Source organism: Paracoccidioides lutzii (genome assembly GCF_000150705.2).
Source record: "Paracoccidioides lutzii Pb01 unplaced genomic scaffold supercont2.1, whole genome shotgun sequence".
NCBI classification, from domain to species: Eukaryota; Fungi; Ascomycota; class Eurotiomycetes; order Onygenales; family Ajellomycetaceae; genus Paracoccidioides; species Paracoccidioides lutzii.
Genome location: NW_015440947.1, coordinates 2,091,177 through 2,111,121, shown reverse-complemented (window position 1 = coordinate 2,111,121; position 19,945 = coordinate 2,091,177). Strand labels below are relative to the sequence as shown.

General features: G+C 39.1%; 1 protein-coding gene across 1 annotated transcript; it reads right to left on the bottom strand.

Moving 5' to 3' along the window:
* Nucleotides 1–109: 109 nt before the first annotated feature.
* On the bottom strand, nucleotides 110–10,061 carry PAAG_00596 (hypothetical protein; the record flags this gene model as incomplete). The annotated part of the gene is made up of 3 exons (XM_015844071.1): nucleotides 110–9,851; nucleotides 9,921–9,956; nucleotides 10,006–10,061. The coding sequence occupies 3 exons, from the start codon at nucleotides 10,059–10,061 to the stop codon at nucleotides 110–112; spliced, it is 9,834 nt and encodes a 3,277-aa protein (XP_015700406.1).
* Nucleotides 10,062–19,945: the final 9,884 nt, after the last annotated feature.

Below are 19,945 nucleotides of genomic sequence, written 5' to 3'. Positions count from 1 at the left end.
GAAGAACAAGTCCAACGCCATTCTAGTGAATATGGGTATATAATAGAGAAATCCCCCATTATAACTACCCGTAGCAAAACATAGCAATAAAAACTGAATGTCACCACACCTACGACGACCCTAAAATCTTCATATAGGCATCCTCCACATCCTTCGCAACTTCCATCAACGTAACAATCACAATTTGATGAGTGATATTCGGCAACTTATCCCTATTCAAACCAATCCATTCCAACGGCGGCGTTGCCTCTCCCATATCTCGTAGTTGCGGTGTCTCAATCACCGGTGTCTCAAGAGCCATATACGTATACCGGGACTGCGGTACATTAACAACCGCCGTGATCTTCCCTTTCCCTTTCCCCTTTCCTTTCCTCTCTTCCTCTCCTTCGCCTCCCTCGTTGTCCTCATTATCCAACTCCCTCGTAATCTGCACAGCAGGCATCGTCAACGGTTTCCCCAGCCGAGTCGCCAGTGAATTCGAATGGTTCGTCCACATGCCCCGTATAAAACTGATCCGCGAATAGTTCCAGCCCACATCCACTTTACCCTCGAAGGAGCTTTTGAAGATATATTTGATTTGGTTTGAGTGTGGGATTTGCCAAGTTTCCATAGTCGCCACAACGCGGGGTACGTTGAGGATTGTGCCACCACGTGCTTCGGTGGCGCGGGTTACGATGTCGACGATGGGGAGGTCTTCAGGTGTGCCTAATGGTGGAGCTATTGCTGATGTTGCCGGTCGACTAACGCCAGACAATGCGACTCTCAGCTGGCCCAGTGTTAGCCCCAGACCGCTGTGGATTCGACCCGATTCAACTGCGACAGAGAAATGTGCTTCTGCGTCTAGAGCGACGAGTTTGAAAATCTGATGGTCGTGGAAGGTACTGGGGAAGGCTCCTAGTTGTATGGATTTGAGATTCACGACCACGTCGGTATGCAACGATATTGGCATCTTGGGGTCCTTGCCGTTATCGGTGGCAGAATTCTCCCTTTTCGCAGATGGGGTAAGAGGAGGTTGGGGGTTGAGGCCCTCGCCACTAAGGTGGATAGAGGATTTGCGACGAAGGAATTTTTCGATTTCTTTAAGCGAGGCTGCATACGCTGTCTGCTTTTCTAGCCGCAATCGTTGTAGCGTTTGGTAGAGCGCCAACCCTTGAGAGGCTGAAAATGATGTGCAAAATACTTGAAACCTGTCACCCTCAAGGACACTAACGAGAGAATCCTTTTGTGAGACAGAGGCATTGCGCACATTATACATGAAGAAATCGAACGAAGTTACATCTGCCACCAAGAACGGTTGATACTCAAAGGACGCTTTGGCCTGTAGTCGATTAAACGCAACAGACGCCTGGATCAATGGCGTCTGGTATGATTTCTGGTCATACTCTGGCCACTGGATCGACGTTCGAATTTTAAAGTCATGCAACCCGATAATGCCGCTCATTCGCCCTTTGCTTTCAATAGCAACATCTTCAAATCCAATGCAAAGATTCTGCTCCCAGTCCGAAGTTTTCTTTGACGATAGCCATAACTCCTTTATTGTAAAATCAGATTTACCCAACGTCTGGCCGAGATCGAGCTGAATGTCTAATTGAGTTATCGCAATTACGGCGTTCCAGGGGAAAGAGCCTGTTGCCGTCATCTGCTGGTATCGCTGCACAATATATGCTTGCGAATCAGTGCCCGATTGCTGCTGCTGGGGAGTAACTGGCCGGTTTAATGGGTCGTTGGGTGGAATCCATATCTCACGGAACAGGAGGAAATCCTGAACTTGTTTGGCATTTATCTGAACATATGCAGGGCTAATCTTCAAAATAGCCGAAATGCCGCTGGAAGAACTAACATGTTTACTGTTCATCATCGACATAACAATGGAGTCAACGGCTAAAGTCGCTGTAGATTCGCTGGAGTAGACATGCTTGACTGAAGCCTGTAGAGAGTTAAAAGCCAAACATAGGGCAAAAAACCGGCTCTTTTCCTCTGACTGAACAGTATTGATTGTAATATAGCTGCCGTCGAAACATGCAGTTGCCAGGACCCTTGCGATTGGCTGGCAGCTGAGGGTAAATTCCTGCCTGTAAATCCGCAGCCCAATATTGAGCTTGCACCGCCCAAGTATAGTTGTGGCATCGCTTTTGCCCATAGGCTTCTCCTGCGAAGATTTTTGCGGTGTTTGTTCCTTATTTGTGCCGCCCTTGGCCACATCTGATTCTCCCACAACTTCCTTCACGCTCTCAGATATCTCAGTAACTAGGGGAACAACGGTGGGGTAGAGGACGTTGGTTGATGCATCAACCTTCATTTCGGCATTTAATGTTGGCTCTCCAACTCCAGGATCTTCAAATCGGATCTTTACAGCGACCCCAGGAGCGCGTAGGGTCGCTGTAGTTTCAGAAGCGTGTTGGATGTACTGTCCGTACTTGCCTCCACCAGTGCCTCGTGTAGATCGTGTTATTGGAGAAATCAGGCTGTCTACGCCGTTGTCCTGCCGGCCCTGCAAACTGACTACGGCTCCGGAGAAGTCAGCATCGACAAGCAGAGACGAGAACCTAATATTATTTGGGTTGGAACTTCTCCTTTTCTTTCCCGGAGGGATTGCAGCGTTCCACAGTCTATTAGCTTTTCGAAAGTTTTCGCTGGCTAATGCGATAGAGTCCTTAAGAATACTGGCAGGAAGAATGAATTCTGTGGTCATTCGAATGTCTAATGCTTTCCCCGCTGCTTGAAACGCGAGTCGTCGCTCATTTCCCCTGGACAGGTACGCAACATTAAACACAGCCTCGGGCAAAAGGGCAGAATTTCGCGACCGATTACCCTTATCCATGTGAACAGGAACCATTTGAAGTTGCATGTCTTGAATTCTTAGACGGGCGGCATTTTCCTTTCTCGTTGCCAGCTCTACCTTCCAGATGGAGAAAACAAGATCCTCTGGTTGTCTGCCCTGATGACTGGAGACAGGCGCGGAAATTATCCAACTCATTTGCGTATTTGCGAGCGTAACTGAGTACATGGAATTAAATAGATTTTGTGTATCAGGTCGGTCTTGGGACTCAATGGCCCCCATCCTTTCAGGCGTTGTAAGCAATCGCAGCTTCCGGAGATGTTTGACCTCGTGTGATAAATCCAGACTCTTCAGTCGCTCTTGGAGGTGGGCAGCAATATCAACTATCATCGATGCTGTCTCTGCGAATAACTCAATTTGCAAATTCTTGTTCTCCACATGGTAAGATCGTACAATATCGCCATTATCGTTAGGCTTTGATGTTCCGAATATTTGAGCGTCGAGAAGTAAGCTGCCGTACGGATGTGTCTCCACCTTATCGCGTTTCATCAAGTAAAAGCTAATCCGAGATAGTTGGATGCGGAATTCAGGATACTCGAGAACAGGTCTCCCAGGAGAAGAATTTTCTAGATGTAGTTGCATCATGCCAAACTTGAAGTCCATGTCTGCAGAATAATCTTTGCTGCTCAAACAAGGTGCAGTTGCAAAAACATCGATACCAGCCAAAGTGAGACGTATTTTGTACACAAGGACGTGGGCGGCTTGGTCAGCAGGCTTTGCTTTGGGCGAACTCCGTCCACGACCTCGAGCAACGAGCTGCTCAAAATGTTGTTTGAGGATCCGAACATCGTGCTCCAAGTCTGAGAGTAAATGAGATATTTCTGGCCCAGTCACTGCGCTGAGAAGGTTACGGACAGCTCCCGCATCGACTTTGGTGAGTTCAAGCGTCGTATCCATATCTAACACTGTACGGTTGGGAGATGTCGCTACCATGATTCTGCCATTGATCGGAGGAATATCCAATGCCGATATGATCCCCAACTCATTCTCGTCGTCGGACCAAAACTTGTGTGAATTATTCTTGACGTCAAAGTCCAATTCTAATTTAGATCCCTTTGCTGGTGCAATAGAGAGTCTAGCTACCTCTCCAGATATGACATACACTAATGAAGGAAGAAGCAAGAAACGTATCTCGTAATCATCCAAAAACATAGCAACTTGGAAACGGTGGATAGCGGTTTTTGCCACAGGATCCACCTGCGACACATGGCGTTTCGCTGGTGATGGTTCGATTGTGGAAACCAATCTGATAATATATTTGAACTCATCCTCTACAATTCGATCAACGATTTGGACAAGGCCAAGGGGGTCTTCGTTCATATCATAGCGCAACCTCTGGCATGCAGCTGCTGATTTCCAATCATGTTCAATACGCGACCCACTGCTCTGCAAAGAATGCGAAAAGAAAATGTTGGGCTTCAAAATTCTCCAAATCATCAACTCTTTTAAGCGGCCAGCAAAGTGCACTGATGATTCATCTGAACTAAGAACCACGCTTAATGCACTTTTTGAACCTTGCTCAGACGGTTGGTGAATGATTGATCCTTTAATACCACTTCCTCGTAATGCGACATTAAGGTTAATACCGTCAAGAACAACCGAACCATCGTCAAATAGGAAGACAAATTGAAATTCATCGTCATTTGGTGTCGAAGGTTTTGCCTCATGCAAACTTTGAGGCGATGTGCTTGATAGCCTTTGTCCCACAGAGGCCATTTTAAGAATTCCTTCCACAAGTTCACAAATCTCCCATTGAAGTCCCAAAGCTATATCGGAACAGTACGTTTGAACAATTATAGAATGAATGGGTCTGCCGTTTTTTATTGGCGATTTCGTTGGACTTACTCTGACGCTCACCGCAGTTGTAAAATTTTGGAGTAATAATTCACTAGCCTTCGGGCCCGGGTCCAAACAGAACCTTATCCTACCCATATTAAAAGACAGAGACTGGTGTCTTAAGTCAGGAGATTTGGGATCTTCATCTTCCGGAGTTCCCCAAATAGCCTTCATCACGGAGCTCTTTTTGACATGGGCAAGGTCCCATGCTCGCCAGCGGTCAAAATTGGACAAAACAGTAGCTCGAGCATTTGCAGGGCATGGCATTGAGTTGGCCATTGAATCGCTAGTCAACTTCGACATTTCATAGGCAGGTAATGAATTATATATGTTGCGTAATCTGGAAATAACTTTCCAGGAATCATGAAGTCTGAGATGTTCGTGGGCGCCTCGTAACACATAAGAGGTCCTTGTGAGGAACAGTGGGTCTGGGGTTTGGGAACCATGGTTCGTGAGCGTGTAAACAAGGCAACGAAGCCTATTTGTGTGAGCCGCGGAGTCTTTCTGAAAAGGAGTGATGACTGAGTCGACCAGCTTTAATGTGCGGTCAACCAGGAATGCTGAATCTTGAACAGATTTGCTTGAAGTCACGGTTTCAATATCTTGAACTTGGATGTTGGCACGTTGAGTTTGTCCCAACACCAACCAGAAAATTATATTCTTCAATGTGCAGTGAACGGACCCTTTCCGATCAAGCGCCTCAACCTTCTCCCCTTGAGCAGACAGAGAAATTGAATCAGCCGCTAAATGCATAGTGAAACCTAATTCAGTCGGCTGCATATGGTTATCGCTCCTTTTTTCAATTACCTTGCGAAACGTGACGCGAATATGTGACAGTTGTAAGTCGTATTGGTCCCGGAATTTGCCCAAACGATAATCGTCCAACGACATAGATGAATTAATGACTCTAATGTGGGAGAGAGGAAAGGTAAGGGAGAAATTGGATATTTTTTGGGGGTTTGCCTTAGCCTTTTCATTGGCTAAAATGCCGGAAATAACATTAGCCTGAAGATTATCAAGAATATCCACTGGGTGAGAAGGCTGCAATTCATCAAACAATATCGACGCGGTAGAAAAAGCTTCTGGAGAACAGAAGCCACGTAAGCCGGGCAAGAATTCGCAAAGGAAAAAACAATGAGTGGCATTTTCATCCTCAGGACATGAGCCAGTATCAACTTCGCTACCAAAATCCAAGTCGTTCCGTACTGAGGTATCGTGGGCGTGTGGGAGGTTGGGAACATCTGTAACATCCGGTTGGATTCCATTAAAACGGAAGTAGGGCATGGCCCATGGGCTGGATAAATAGTTCATGGAATTCATTATATCCTCCTGTCCTCGTCCAAGGTGTCTGGAATTGCGAGCGCTATGACTCTCGTGACCAATCCTAGAATGAGCGCTGCCAGAATCATAGAGAATTGATCCGGGCAATTCGCTTTTTGCGACCACTGAAACAGGACGTGTTTGGCTGTTAAATTGTCCGAATTCCCTGCGTTTTAAACCTGAGTATCGAGAGGAGCAGATTGAGCTTTTCGCACTCGATGTATGTTGGGATGACATGAACGAAATTGACGAATTCGGGTAAAAAGTAGGAATCGTCTGAATTGGTTCTGGCATCGGCGGCACAGCCATGGCTGGATCATTGACTTTGAGGTTGGTGATATCAATAACGCCGGGTGGCATTGTATTTTGATCACTGTAAAGTAGCCAAGGTGTTCTGTTGGACCGCCGATCGTGTCTGCGAATATGTTCTTGTTGCAAAGCACGGGAGGCTAAAAAATCTGCTTTGCGCTCCACCATCCTGAATGCCAGTGACGTTTGAAAGTATCCGTATGTCTTGGCGGCCTGGCTGGAAGGGTCTCGCAATCGAACTGCAGCCTTTCGATCTACCACAGCGAGAACGAGATCCGGTACATCTAGACAGAAGCGTTCAGAGAACCTCATATCGGCCCAGTTATTAAAGTCAATGTTGACAGCTCGGGAACTAAGTAAGAGGGCAGCTTCCTCGACTAATACCCAAATCCGTATAGAATCGACCCTGGCCCTCAGAAATGTCACGTCGTGGAGCGCGATGGGGTGTATTGGCGGTAATGCATTCTCTTCGTCGTCGAAAGAAAATGCAAGAAACCTTACAGCGGATGCTGCAAGTTTTACAAAGGTGGGTGAGCACTCTCCAGTAATCTGGCCAACCTGGAAGTCCCAGTTGCATACATAAGTTGGCTCCATGGGCGGCAGCCCAAAGAGTCGATGTCCATATATCGAAAAGCCATCCACATATAGCTGGATGTTGGAGGACAGATGGGTGCCATCAGATTGGAGCGAGTCCGTAACAATTTCCGCCGGGCTGAACGATGTTTCCATGTCCATGTAATAATTGGTAAATCTTAGATCGGTATCAAATGACACAACGTTCATCCTCACACAGTTTGTGCGATCATATATATTGGCAGGCAAAAGAATGCTGGCATTGTCTGCATGAACCTGAATAAAGACGTCAAGGTCGTTCGTGTTTGGCGAAGGGTTAATGCCGCTGCTTTTCTCGGGAGTGGGGTTAGTAGCAAGTAGCCCTTGGAATTCTTCCAGCGTTTTAAAATGCAAGTGTTCACCGAAGTAATTCTCCTTTATTTTCAAAAAGCATCGGATTAAAAACCCGTAAAGACAAAGCTTGGGTGCAATGCCAACAACATCAAGTTTTAATGTATCCGTTAATGCCGAAGAGGTGCTCAGATTGTAATTGTAAGTTCCATTAAGGCTCATGCTTTTCAATGTCGCAACTAAATTGTCATGGAGAAACACGCGCTGGGTGTTCCACAGGGGTGTCATCAGTTCGATTGATCCATTTAATAACTCAATATCAAATGCCACGGAATAGCGTTTCGGCATATATTTCTCCACAGGAATACCGACATGAGATGTCAGATTTTCGGCCTGTATTACGAGGAATGTATTATCATTAGTGTCGGATGGGTTATTTATGATGTTTGAATCGTTCACGTTCAAGTACAGTTTTAAATTCGCAAACGAAAAATCGATGGTGTAACGGAAAGGAACAAAGGTATAGAAATCGGAGGGAGGCCCAGACGTCCAGTCATTTACTATATCCGTCAAGAGGAAAATATGATCTCGAAGTAAGAAAAGTTCGAGGTCTTGGCTGTAAATATTAAAGAACCAGGTGTGCAAGGTATTCCACTTCAAGGGATTGGACAAGTCACAGGAAATTTTTTGAGGCCCAGACCTCCACAACAGGCCATGGTTAACACTCGATGTGACTCTAGTTCCGCGCAAATCGAGGTCGAGTTGATTGCTGTACCCTGTATTCGAAGCTACCATGTCCATAGAGTATCTGATACTGGAATTCGCCTCTATCCCAAGCAAAAGCCAACCAAAAGGCCGTATATCTGGTCCATGTGTGCTCTTTTCAGCGTCCTTATTCCGCGGGTGTTTCTTCTCTTTTTGGCCCTTCAATTTGGAAACACCTCCCGCAGCGTCAACCCGACCTTTCCATAGCCAGTCCTTGGACGCTTCTCTCGTTGGGATTCGCAAGGTAGCATCTTCTTCGATATCGATAGTCAATTTGAACTTGGTACTCTGTCTGGGCGCCCCGAGCTCAAGTGATGGAGAAGGCTGTGAGTCTCTGTAGAAGTTAGGAAAGAATACCGCTTGGATGCCAACACGTTCCCTATCAGCCCAGGGTCCATAATTGATGGTTCCGCCCTTTATGCACAGATGCATACCCCACTCAGGAGCATCAGTACCATTGATATCATCAGAATGTTTGTGAACTGAAAACCGTGAATCAATTCTGCCTGCTGTCACTTTCCCCGGGATATCCCAATAATATTTGAAGCGGACGCTTGGAGAATCTACTAAGGTTGAGAACCGGGCATATTCAATCGCGTTCCAGCCTTCATGTGCATCTCGATCATCTTCATCTAGATATCGAGTGAGCCCAAGCCAGCGAGATTCACCCGGCAAGCCTGTCCTCGCTGGAGAATCCAAATCAGTTCCAATCACATCATTCCATGCACCATTGTGACAAGATTCAACTGAGCTCTGGAAATACGGTACCAAATTGCGAACGTTATGCCATGTCCTACGCATATGGTGTTGGTATCTTGAATGGAAATCAAGGTTGTTTGGTTCTGCTTTGTGATCCCCATTCGAAGGGCTTGATCCACTGATGACAGCAGCTTGTTGGGTTTGTTTAAAGTCTGGATTGGGTTTCATCTGAACAACTGGATGGCATAGACGGCATTCAAATATTTGTCTGAACATATCAAGCGGGCCAGCGGTACCGGCGTCAATTCTCCCAGATGCCGTTTCAAATTTTGTGGTTAACAATGTTTTTGTATTTTCATTACCTATAACCATTGCCCCTGTATGGCAAACCAACTGCACGGGAAGAAGAGCCAAAAACTTAGAGGTTGGAGCCTCGTCCGTCAGGCGGGCTGAATTTGAATTCGGAGATCTTTGAGAAGTTAAAATATTATGGGATGAACCGGTGCGGGTTGCATTGTCGGTTGTTGACCGTTGAGCCTGGTTATGAAGAGAAGTCGACGTTTCAACATGAGAACGGGATATCGCAAAATCTCCGCCATCAGTCGATGCACCGCATGTCTGTCCAGATTTAGGTGGTTCTAGTTTGTCGCTATCATTTTCTCCGGTATTATTATCACAATCTTTGTCGCCGCCATTAGAGCTTTCCTTGGGAGTATATCCAAACCCCGATAGGATGGAATCGTATGCCGCACTCCGGTTGTAAACAAACCACTCAAGACCATGGAGCGTTAATTCCAAGCGGCAAGGCAGCCGGGCCTCCTCGGTGATACCTCCCCGTTCTCCAGCGCTAGGGCTCGGGCTTCGCGTACTCTCGTCTGGGCTTAGCTCATCCCCTGTTTGTCGAACACTATCTGTAGTCTCGCGGCTACTTCGAGATAGGTCAACCTTACGTACGGACCTAAGCCAGTACCTCCACGTCAGATACCCCGATTGTACCAGTATTGTCTCATTCTCTCCATGGTATCGGAAACCTTTGAAAAATATCCTTCCACCAAGCAGAGAAATCTGAAGCGCATGTATGTCAATGTAAATGCCGTAGTAGTGCCAGGTATAGGCTCGAATCGGATAAGAAACTATGGTTGCAAAGAGCCGATTGAAGTAGAAGAGGAAAAAGAGTGTCCTGCACCGTAATGTTAGCTTTATAAACCCCTTATGCCTACTCTGAATGCCACTAAATATCGAAACTCACAGGATGCCACAGACAATGAGTTCAACTAAAAACACCCTGCAAGTTGTTAGCCCCGCGTTAACGATCGACAGACCAAAATATTTACCAGTTGAACTTCGGTACCGAAGCCAATGACTCCGCGGTTAATCTGCCCCCTTCCATCCTGCTAAACTATAGTGGAGCTCCGTCGTTGGCAGTATCAAGATCTGGCTGTCGCATTGCGATTTTTCGCAAATACCAAACATGTTTTAAACAATCTCTGCAAACGCTAGTTACCGCAATAGTAGAGCTTCAGGAACAGCATGTCGTTGACTGTATTATCATACAGTTCATGCAGGAATCAACTCATCTTTCGTAGTTGTGGGTGTTAAATTCGCAGAGCAATACCGAGAAACGAATGACGACCCAAAGGAGAATCACGGGACGAAGCTTTTCCCGAGAGCCGCTTCGGCATCCACAATTATTTGTTGGGGGTTTTCCTGGTCGGTTTCTGGGGCCTATCTCAGTCACGTGAGCACGTGATGGATTTCCTTCTGGTAAAGTGTCTTCCTGGCCAGTCATAAAATTGGCACCATCCCTCTCGGGTATTTATCTGGTAATATACTGGGCACTTTCTTTCTCTGGAACTACTGAGGATGTCATTGATTCAGCATTAACAACTAGACAATCCTCAATCACAAATTAAATTACCTCATTTGCGATGGCGTTGTCTACTGGGCTACGGATACTGGACTACGGAAACTGGTGTTGTCTGAATGGGGTAATGTGACCGACCAGTAAACGAGCCGGACTACTAAACAAGCCGCGATTTTCACCAAAACTAGCTTCAACCCCTCATTTTGCAACACTTTATTTACAATAACCAATGAGGATTCAATTCAGCTTGCAATTGCAGATTTGAAGTTGCAAAAGGTCAAAAAATTTGCTGCAACTGCTAGGAAACTTGAAATCAATAAGAAAATACTACGTTGACAGTATATTGAAACTTAACTATTGCAAAATGAAGCTATCTCATATCATAAGAAGAAGATTTCAAATTCACAAAAAAAGTAAGTGCTTCTTTATATAGAGAAGTTGATAGCTAATACTTTTTCTTCTACATCTCAAATCATTCAGAATCTCATTTTAGAGATTATAAAAAAGTCAGTTGAAGTCAATTGAGTGAAGTACTTTATAAAACAATATTCAAAACAGATTAAATCTCTATATATTTATAATATAGATTATAAGTACAAGATTGCAGATAATTCTCTTCACTTTGAATATTATTTTAAGTTAATATTTTAATTATTTTATTATATTGTATTGATTATAGATTTTTATTAACAAATTGACTACTTATTTATAGAGTTGATTGAGAAGATTGAAAAATATAATAATAAGTTTAAAAATATTTAAAATTTTAATGAAAAAAACTTCTTAATTAAAATTGATCAAGTTATTAAGTATATTATATCATTTTATTTATTTAAAATAAAGTAAATTACAGTAATTTAAGATAATAGCTATAAATTTATCTCTCTACTAGTTATAATTTATGCTATTAAAATAGCACTTTTACTCACTCTTATATATAAAAGTGATTTTTATAATATATTGAATATTTAAATAAAGAATTTTGATAAAAATATATAATTTATTTTATAATCAATAGCAATGACTAAAGTAATAATAAATATTAGTTTATCTGACTGAAATAGATATTCAACTCTTTTATAAAGTAGAATATTAATTAAAAAATATATTATATTATTCTAAATAAATATTTATTTCATATAAATATGAGATTTATTGAATTTATAATAAAAATTAAATTCTATTAATAATTTTATTATTTTATTCAACCTATTAATTATAATTATTAAATATAGAATTATTTAATTCTCTAACTAGTGTCTATATATAAAAGTTAAATAAAATACTCTTCAATTTTTATGATTTTATTTATTTTATTAAATAAAGTTTTTATATTATTTTTAAATCTATATAAAGTTAGTTTTTTATTTTTAAGAATATTAAATTTATCTTTACTATTACTGATATATATTTTTTAAATTCTATATTTATTCTTCAGTAAATTCAAAAATTAATAAGATTTTTAAATAAAGAAAAATCTTTTATATCACTAACTATTCAAACTTTATAATTTAATTTTTAAAAAATTTGAATTTAATAAAATTAACTAATTAATGAGCTTAAGAAGATTTTTTATACTAATAAGAAGCTAGTTTTTTAAAATAAGATTTTCTCTTATAAAAATAATACTCTTCTTAAAATATTAAGCTTAAAAAAGAAATATTAATAATATGATAAAGAATTAAATTTATTTAACTTTGAAAAGTTATTAAATATAGTTTTATTCATTTATTAAAGTTTAGTAAACTTATAAAGCTCTGCAGACTACATAGCAAGTAAAAACTAAGAAGACTACTCAAGTAGTTTAGAAATAATTTAATTTAAAATTTAAAAAACTCACACAACTAAAAAAAATTAAAGAAAATAACTTAAGTAGTAAACAGCTTTAAAAGCTTTATATAAGATTAAAAAAAATGAAAAAATACAAAAATAAATTGAATATGAAGCTTAAAGAGAAGTTAAAGCAGTAAAAAAGCTGCAGCTTCTAGTAGAGAAGAAAAAACATACTCATATTCATGTGAAACAATATAAATTGAGCATGTTACAGCTTTAATCTAGATATAGATGAACAGGTATTCAATTATCAATTATATAAGCTATCTGAGTGAATATTAAAATAGTTTTTAAAAGATAATTTTGTAAAGGGTTAAGCTCTAAGAACTAGAGACTAGTCCTCCTATATAATAAGAACAAATTGCTTGAGAAAGGGAAGAAAAGAATGAGATGAGAACTCGAGCTTAAGCAAGCTCACGTAGCATGATCATGTGCGCACATGCAAATGATGACTAGGCTGAGTCAGCCAGTCAGAGCAAATCTAGAGATTTAATCCCTTATAATATCCTCCTTCTCCCTCTTTGTTGCAGGTCTTTATGACTATTTAAAGCTCTCTTTACATCTAATTTTGCCTGCTGAGAGGCCTCTCAAGTGTTCAAGATCTTTGCTTCTTGTAGAAGACTCATGTCATTTCACATAGACTCAGCTCAACTTACTCATTTAATGAGATATTACTTTTTTCTTCAGTAGGTTCATTCACTCTGAATTTCCTCAATCTCAAACTCAGGTCCTTTCAGAGTCTCTATAGCAGATGACTGTCAGTCAGTTTGTCTCTGACTAGACAGGGAATTTGTTGTTACAGCATGTAGAAGCTTTACATTAAAGATATTGTGAATGTCAGATGAAATGTTCAGTCAGTAAGTATGAAATTCTATCTTTTCTAGCACAGTATATTGATTGTATTTCACATTCAGCTTCTTACATAGATGATTAGTTCTCATGTTCTCTAAGCTCAATCAGATCTTATCTCCAGGTTGAAAGCTTGAAGCTGAGTCTCTTCATCTATTCATATATTTCTCTTGAGATTGCTAAGCATCTGTCATTTTTACTTGATTTCACTTCAACACTTCACAGGCCTTTCTTATATAATTATCTGCAAACTCAATGAGATTATGTAATGTTTCAACAGGAGGTGCATCAGCTATATCAATGAAGAAGATGTGAAAAAGATGTGTTAAAAAGAATGAGCTCATGTCTGTTGAGACAGCATCTCTATTATTGATGATCAGCTCTGCTAGAAAAAGTCATTCACACCAGTCATTCTGTTGAAAGCTAATGTACTTGTGTAGATAGATTTTCAGAGTCTGATTTATTTACTCTGTAGCTCTGTCAGTCTCTGAGTGATAGACTGTGAAGAATCATCTCTTAATGTCTAATTTCTCACACATCTGAGTTCAAAACATACTTGTGAAAGCTGATTCTCAATCTGACACTACTGTCTTAGAGATGTCATGTCAAGAGATGATGTTGTGAAGAAACACTCTAGCCACTGTCTCTGCATCAGTTTTCTTAACTGCTTTTAATATAACTTTCTTGATCAGTCTGTTCATTATAATCATGATGTTCATGTATTCTTTAGAGCTTGATAAGTTCACAATAAAGTTCATAAAAAGCTCCTGTCACATATGTTCAGAAATGAGAAGAGGCTTAAGCAGTCTCTGACATTGATCTCTTTATGTGATGTTTAATCTGCAAAGATGACAGTTTCTGATCATTCTTCTCACATTAATGACATAGTCTAATCAGTAGAACTCATATCTTAGAACTTCTGCTGTTTGCTCTCACTCAGAATGATCAGTAAGAGATAAATCATAAGTCTCATGCACTAATCTGATTTGAAGAGGTTTGAAGTCTGACACTCATTTATGATCTTGAAAGAGAAGCTTCTCATTCTCATTTAAAGAGCACTCAGAGATAGAGATCTTAATGCTGAGTTCAGAAGAAAATCTGAATCTTCTCTCATGAAGAGTTTACTTCAGACACTGCAGAATCTTATCATTTTTGTGAGTCTCATTTCACTGAGCTTGAAGAGACATCTCAGATTTCACATTGACAGTGATCATTATTGATTCCATTTCAGGTGCCAGTACATTAAACTTAAGTAGTTGAGCTTGTCTCTGCTTGATTCTCTCATCATCAGCACTCTATGACATGTTCTGCTCTCTTCATGATAGAGTATCTGATTCAGTATTCAACTTCTCTGACTGATAATTAATTCTGAAGTTGAATCAATAAAGAATATTCATTCAACATAGCTGTCTTTCATTTAGTCTGCATGTAGTCATGAAGTATTCTAGATTCTTATCATCTGTGAGAATTTTGAATTTCTTTACACTTTGTAGCTCAGCATTTCATTTTTTTAAACACTCAATTATCACTAATAACTTCTTATCATGAATCTTGTAGTTGCATTCTGCAGGTGAATACTTGTGAGAGAAGAAGACACATGAGTGTAGAACACTCTGCTCATCATATTGTAGTAGCACTTCTTCTGAGACATAACCTGAGAAGTTTATTTTTAATATAGTCTCATGATCAGAGTTGAATTGAAGCAAGATTGGAGTGGAGATAAACATTAATTTTAGATACTTAAAAGCTTTCTCAGCCTTGCTCATCCACAAAAAAGGAACATTCTTGCATGTAAGAATTGTCAGTGAGATCACAATCTTTGAGAAATTCCTGATAAATCATCTATAGAAATTGGCAAAGTCTAAAAATCCTTGTACATCTTTAAGAGTAGTAGGTGTTGCTCATTTCAAAACAGCTTTAATCTTCTCTGAATTCATTTGTATATCCTTGTCTACTTCAATGATGAATTCAAGATATTTTGTACTGTTCATCTCAAACTCACTCTTTCTGATGTCTGCATGTAGGCCTGCTTCTCATAGATGCATAAGCATCTTTTGTACATGCTCACAATGCTTCTGTAAGCTTCTTGAGAAAAATATCAAGATGTCATCTAAATAGACTGAGCAGAAGTCATCCAAATATTCATATAATGCTCAGTTGATATATTTTTGAAATATGCTCAGAGCATTGATCAAATCAAAGAGTGTAATCAGCTACTCAAATAGCTCATATCTGATTTTAAAGACTGTCATCTACTCATCATCTTTCATGATTTGAATCTTGTGAAAAGCTGCAATAATGTTCAGCTTAGTGAATCATTTAGTCTGTTCAATTCACTGTAGAGTCTCACTGATTAATGATAGAGAATATTGATTCTTTTAAATGATTTTGTTAAGAGCTTGATAGTCTATACAGAATTTTAGCTTACCTTCAGACTTCTTCATAAATAGTACAGGGGCAGCTGCAAAGGAGTTGCTCACTCTAATAAAACTCTTATCTAGATAATCTGTAAGAGTCTTTTACAAAGCCAGTAGTTTCTCTCAAGATATATTATATAACAGACTCTAAGAGAATTATTCTGTACTATCATCAGCCTTTTTAATCAGTTCAATTCTATGATTTCTACCTGAGCCATGAAGTGGAGGTAGAGCGTTGGCAGCTTCCTTATCAAATATGTTTAAAAACTCATGATAATGTTCAGGCAGCTTTTCTCTAGGATCAATCTTTGATTTCACTTCTAGAGTCTTTTAAATGTCAGTCAAACTGACAGTGAAGATCTCAATGTTTTGCTTCTCTCAAGTGCTCATAAGCCTAGAGAAGCTTACAGCAGAGATAAGAATCACATCAGCTTTTGCATTTGAACTAGACTCTACCTCTATGCTACTCTCTTCAAATCTCACAATTCTTCAATGAGAGATCATGGTCACCTTTTGCTGGGCCAGCCAGGGGTCACCTAGATACATATCATGACTATATAACTCATTCACTATGTAGAGAAAGGCTCATTTAGTTACATAATCATCTATATCAATTTGAATATCAGTCACTATTCTCATAGAGAGTCTCATGAAGTCTTCAAAGCCAGTCATTTTAACAGGAGGAATTTCAATGCACAGGAGCTTATACTTGTTAACATAGAATTGAGAAATAAGATCATAGACATTACATTCACTATCTATTATTGCTCTAGTTGAAAAGGTATTATCTACTAGAGCATTGACAGTGAAGGATTTGAATATCATCTTAGATTTAAATCTTCTCTATTGCTTTCTCATAAACTTCTTATTTCACTCCTTTCAGTATCTTTTGATTGAAGCTACTCTTTTCTCAAATCCTCACTCATATTCACATCATTGTCATCTAGTACTGGCTCAGAGATCATCTTAGCTATTGTGGAGGTGACAGAGCATCTGAGAGATTTGAACAGGCAGCTCTTAATCATATGACCTCCAGCTTCACATCTCAGGCACAGGCCTTGCTCTCTTCATTGATTAATCTCTGTCTGATTTATCAATTTGATGTGGCAGGCACTTGGAATCACAGCACCAGGAGAGAGATTCATCAGGTCATCAGCAGAAACTTGAGACCAGTTTCATTGATCAAGAACAGCATGATGAAGTAGAGAGTGTGAATTAGATATCATATGATCTGAAGAAGATCTGTCCTCATGATGTTTAGATCACTGTCTTAAAGTCTTAAGCTCAGAGAGTTGATGATCAACTAATCTAAGCTCCTTGCAGTAATTCTCATAGAGAGATGATTTCCTTACACTCATCATGCCTTCCCTCAGTTCCATGCTTAGAGTGGATTTCAAATACTTCTTTTTAATGTGATCATCTCATTCATGATCATCAGCTTCCAGCAGTAGCTGATTAAATTTGAGCAGAAAGTCAAAGAGAGCTCTTCTACTCTGTTATAGATTGTTGAGCTTTTGCATAGTCTTTTCCTGTCATGCAGAATCACTAAAGAGCATGTGTGTCTGCTTCAATAAGCTCTCTACTGTGAAGTTGATCTTGTTCTTATTATTCTCAACTCAGAGATAAACTTGAGCTACTGCTATTTCTTTCAGTCTCAAGTACACATATCAAGCACATTCTTCATTATTACCTAAAGCTTTCTCATCAATCTTAAGTTTTGATTGAAGCTTTAGCTCTCACTGAGAGTAGTGCTTCAGATTAGAATCATTATACTTCTTGCAGTTCAGTAGCTTGGTCTTTGGTCTTCTAACTGCAATAAGTGGTTGCAGATTCAATTGAGAGAGAATTGATGTCAGAGTGTTCAAAGCTTGTTGTAGATTAGCTATTTCAGCTTGCTGAGCTGCTATTAAATCTCTGTTCTCATGCTAAACCTGTTCCTGCTGTTGAAGAAAGGTCATCTATTGTTGTTCAAAGCTGCTGAAGGTGTCCCTGCTCATTGCTTCATATTAATTCATTTGTGTATTTGTTGTACAAGTCTGCTGCTTTATCTCATTCAGCTAGACATTTTCAATGTTGCTCATTCATTTGTTAGCATGATTGCTAACCCAGTCTATTCATATACTAGTGCTATCACTGAATTTCATGATGCAGGATTTAAGACTCTCAATAGTCTATCATATGTCAGCACATTTGCTGAGCTTTGTGATATAGGATTAAGACTTCCAGTAGCCTATCAATGAAAGGAGTGAAGTAATTTATAATGTAAAGAGTTAAGCTCTAAGAACTAGAGGCTAGTCCTCCTATATAACAAGGATGAATTGCTTGAGAAAGGGAAGAAAAGAATGAGATGAGAACTTGAGCTTAAGCAAGCTCAGGTAGCATGATCATGTGCGCACATGCAAATGATGGCTAGGCTGAGTCAGCCAGCCAGAGCAAATCTAGGGGTTCAACCCCTTATAATAGACTCAGTTCAGTCTTCTTGATAGTATAAAATCACAGATTGAGATAATTGATAATTATAATTATTTAGATATTAATATTATGAAAACACTAATGTGAATGAACTAAGTGTTAAAAGAAAGTGTAAGAAGCTCTATAACTAAAATCATAAGAGTAAAGGTATATAAACACTGTGAGCACTATGTAGAAAAGAGAATAGCAATGAATGAAATGTAAGTATAGGATTAAATAGTAACTAATCACTGAATCTTTCAAAGAAACTTTAAGAATTCAGAATATTTATATACATAAATAAGTAGTAATAGATTTTATTTCTAATCTTTTATAAAATGAAGAATTAGCAATACAGTGATCTAAATTTTTATGAAGTACTGATTCTATTCTCCAGGAAGTGCTGGTGTTAAAAGACTGATATTTGAGAAGTACTGATCTGTACTAATCCTGAATGCTGAATTTTAAGGTGATGCTGATTCTAAAGTGCTTTGATAAGTAGTATGATAAGTAGTATAAGGACAAGAAGCTAGTATAAAGAGTTTTAATATTACAGTTGCCTTCTCTTTTATAGAGACTTACTTCAGCGGCTTTGAAAGATGGTTAATATAGAGGTGTAAGTATGAAGTGTTTATTGATATAGAAAATAACACTTATGATACTTATTCAGTAATGTTGAAGGACTGATTGCATAAGATGATTGCTATGAGAGTATTTATTGCTATAAGAATGAAGAGAAAAAGTATCTTTTACTCTTTGAACTTTTCTTCTTTTACAATCTCATAATTAGAATTATTATAGATTTTTTGCAGTTGCTGCTGTCTCTGATCTTAAAGCTTTTTTTATTTCTTTCTTACCTCTGTCAGTATGACAGAATCAATTCTTTATTTTAGAGATATCCTCTGTGAGTGATGCTTACTCAAGCTAGGTAATTTATCTATAATATGTAGTTATTTCTGCTATGAAAAACACTGTGGTCCTTGCTGTCTTGCATATAAGCTATGTGTCTGAGTGAGTATAGTGTGCTTTTAGCTTCTTTACTTATTGTAATGACTGATAATTATTTATCTAACTTGCTTCTTCTTCTGAGTTGAGTTGACTGCTTGCTCTTCAGAGCTTTTTGTTCTTTGCAGAGTGAGTAGGGTCAGTGGAGATCTCACATTATTGATTTAAGCTGCTGTGTCTAATAGCAGTATTGACAGCTTTCTCTTATACTGTTTATTCAACAAAAGCTTATACTACTGTCTTGATTGATATTGCCTGTCATACTTAGTGCTGAATTGAGACTGCAAATATACTGATAATGTTCTCTAAAAATGAGAAGTAAGAGAATGCAGAAAAAGAAGTTATATGTGAGGTGAAGAACTTTAAGTTGACTGAGAAGAAGAGTATTAAGCTTAAGAAGAGAAGAATTACTATTCCTGAGTAGTGTATAGTGACTGTGATGATTGCGAATAGAAATTAAGTTAGGGGAAACTAGAGGTGTACATCTGGACTTTTAACTTGTTCAGACAATAGTGAAATTAATTTTTTCTGAAGACTTGATGATTTTTGATACCTTGCTTACCTCATTAAAACTACATAAAAAAAAAACTCATTTGGAAAAAAGTAGTAAAAAGAGTACATGTATAAAGAAGAATTAGTATTTAGTGCACTTTTCAAAGTGAGTTTAATATGCTTGTTACTATGATTTCTGTTATTCAAAAATATCAAATATCTCAGTCTCTTGAATATTTTCAAAAGGTTATTATATATTATCTGAAGGTCTATAGCTCTTTCAGTATATATAATATCATTCTTTATCCTGGTATTTCTCTTTCTTTAATATCTTCTCAACTTGAAATTCTTTCTCATTATTCA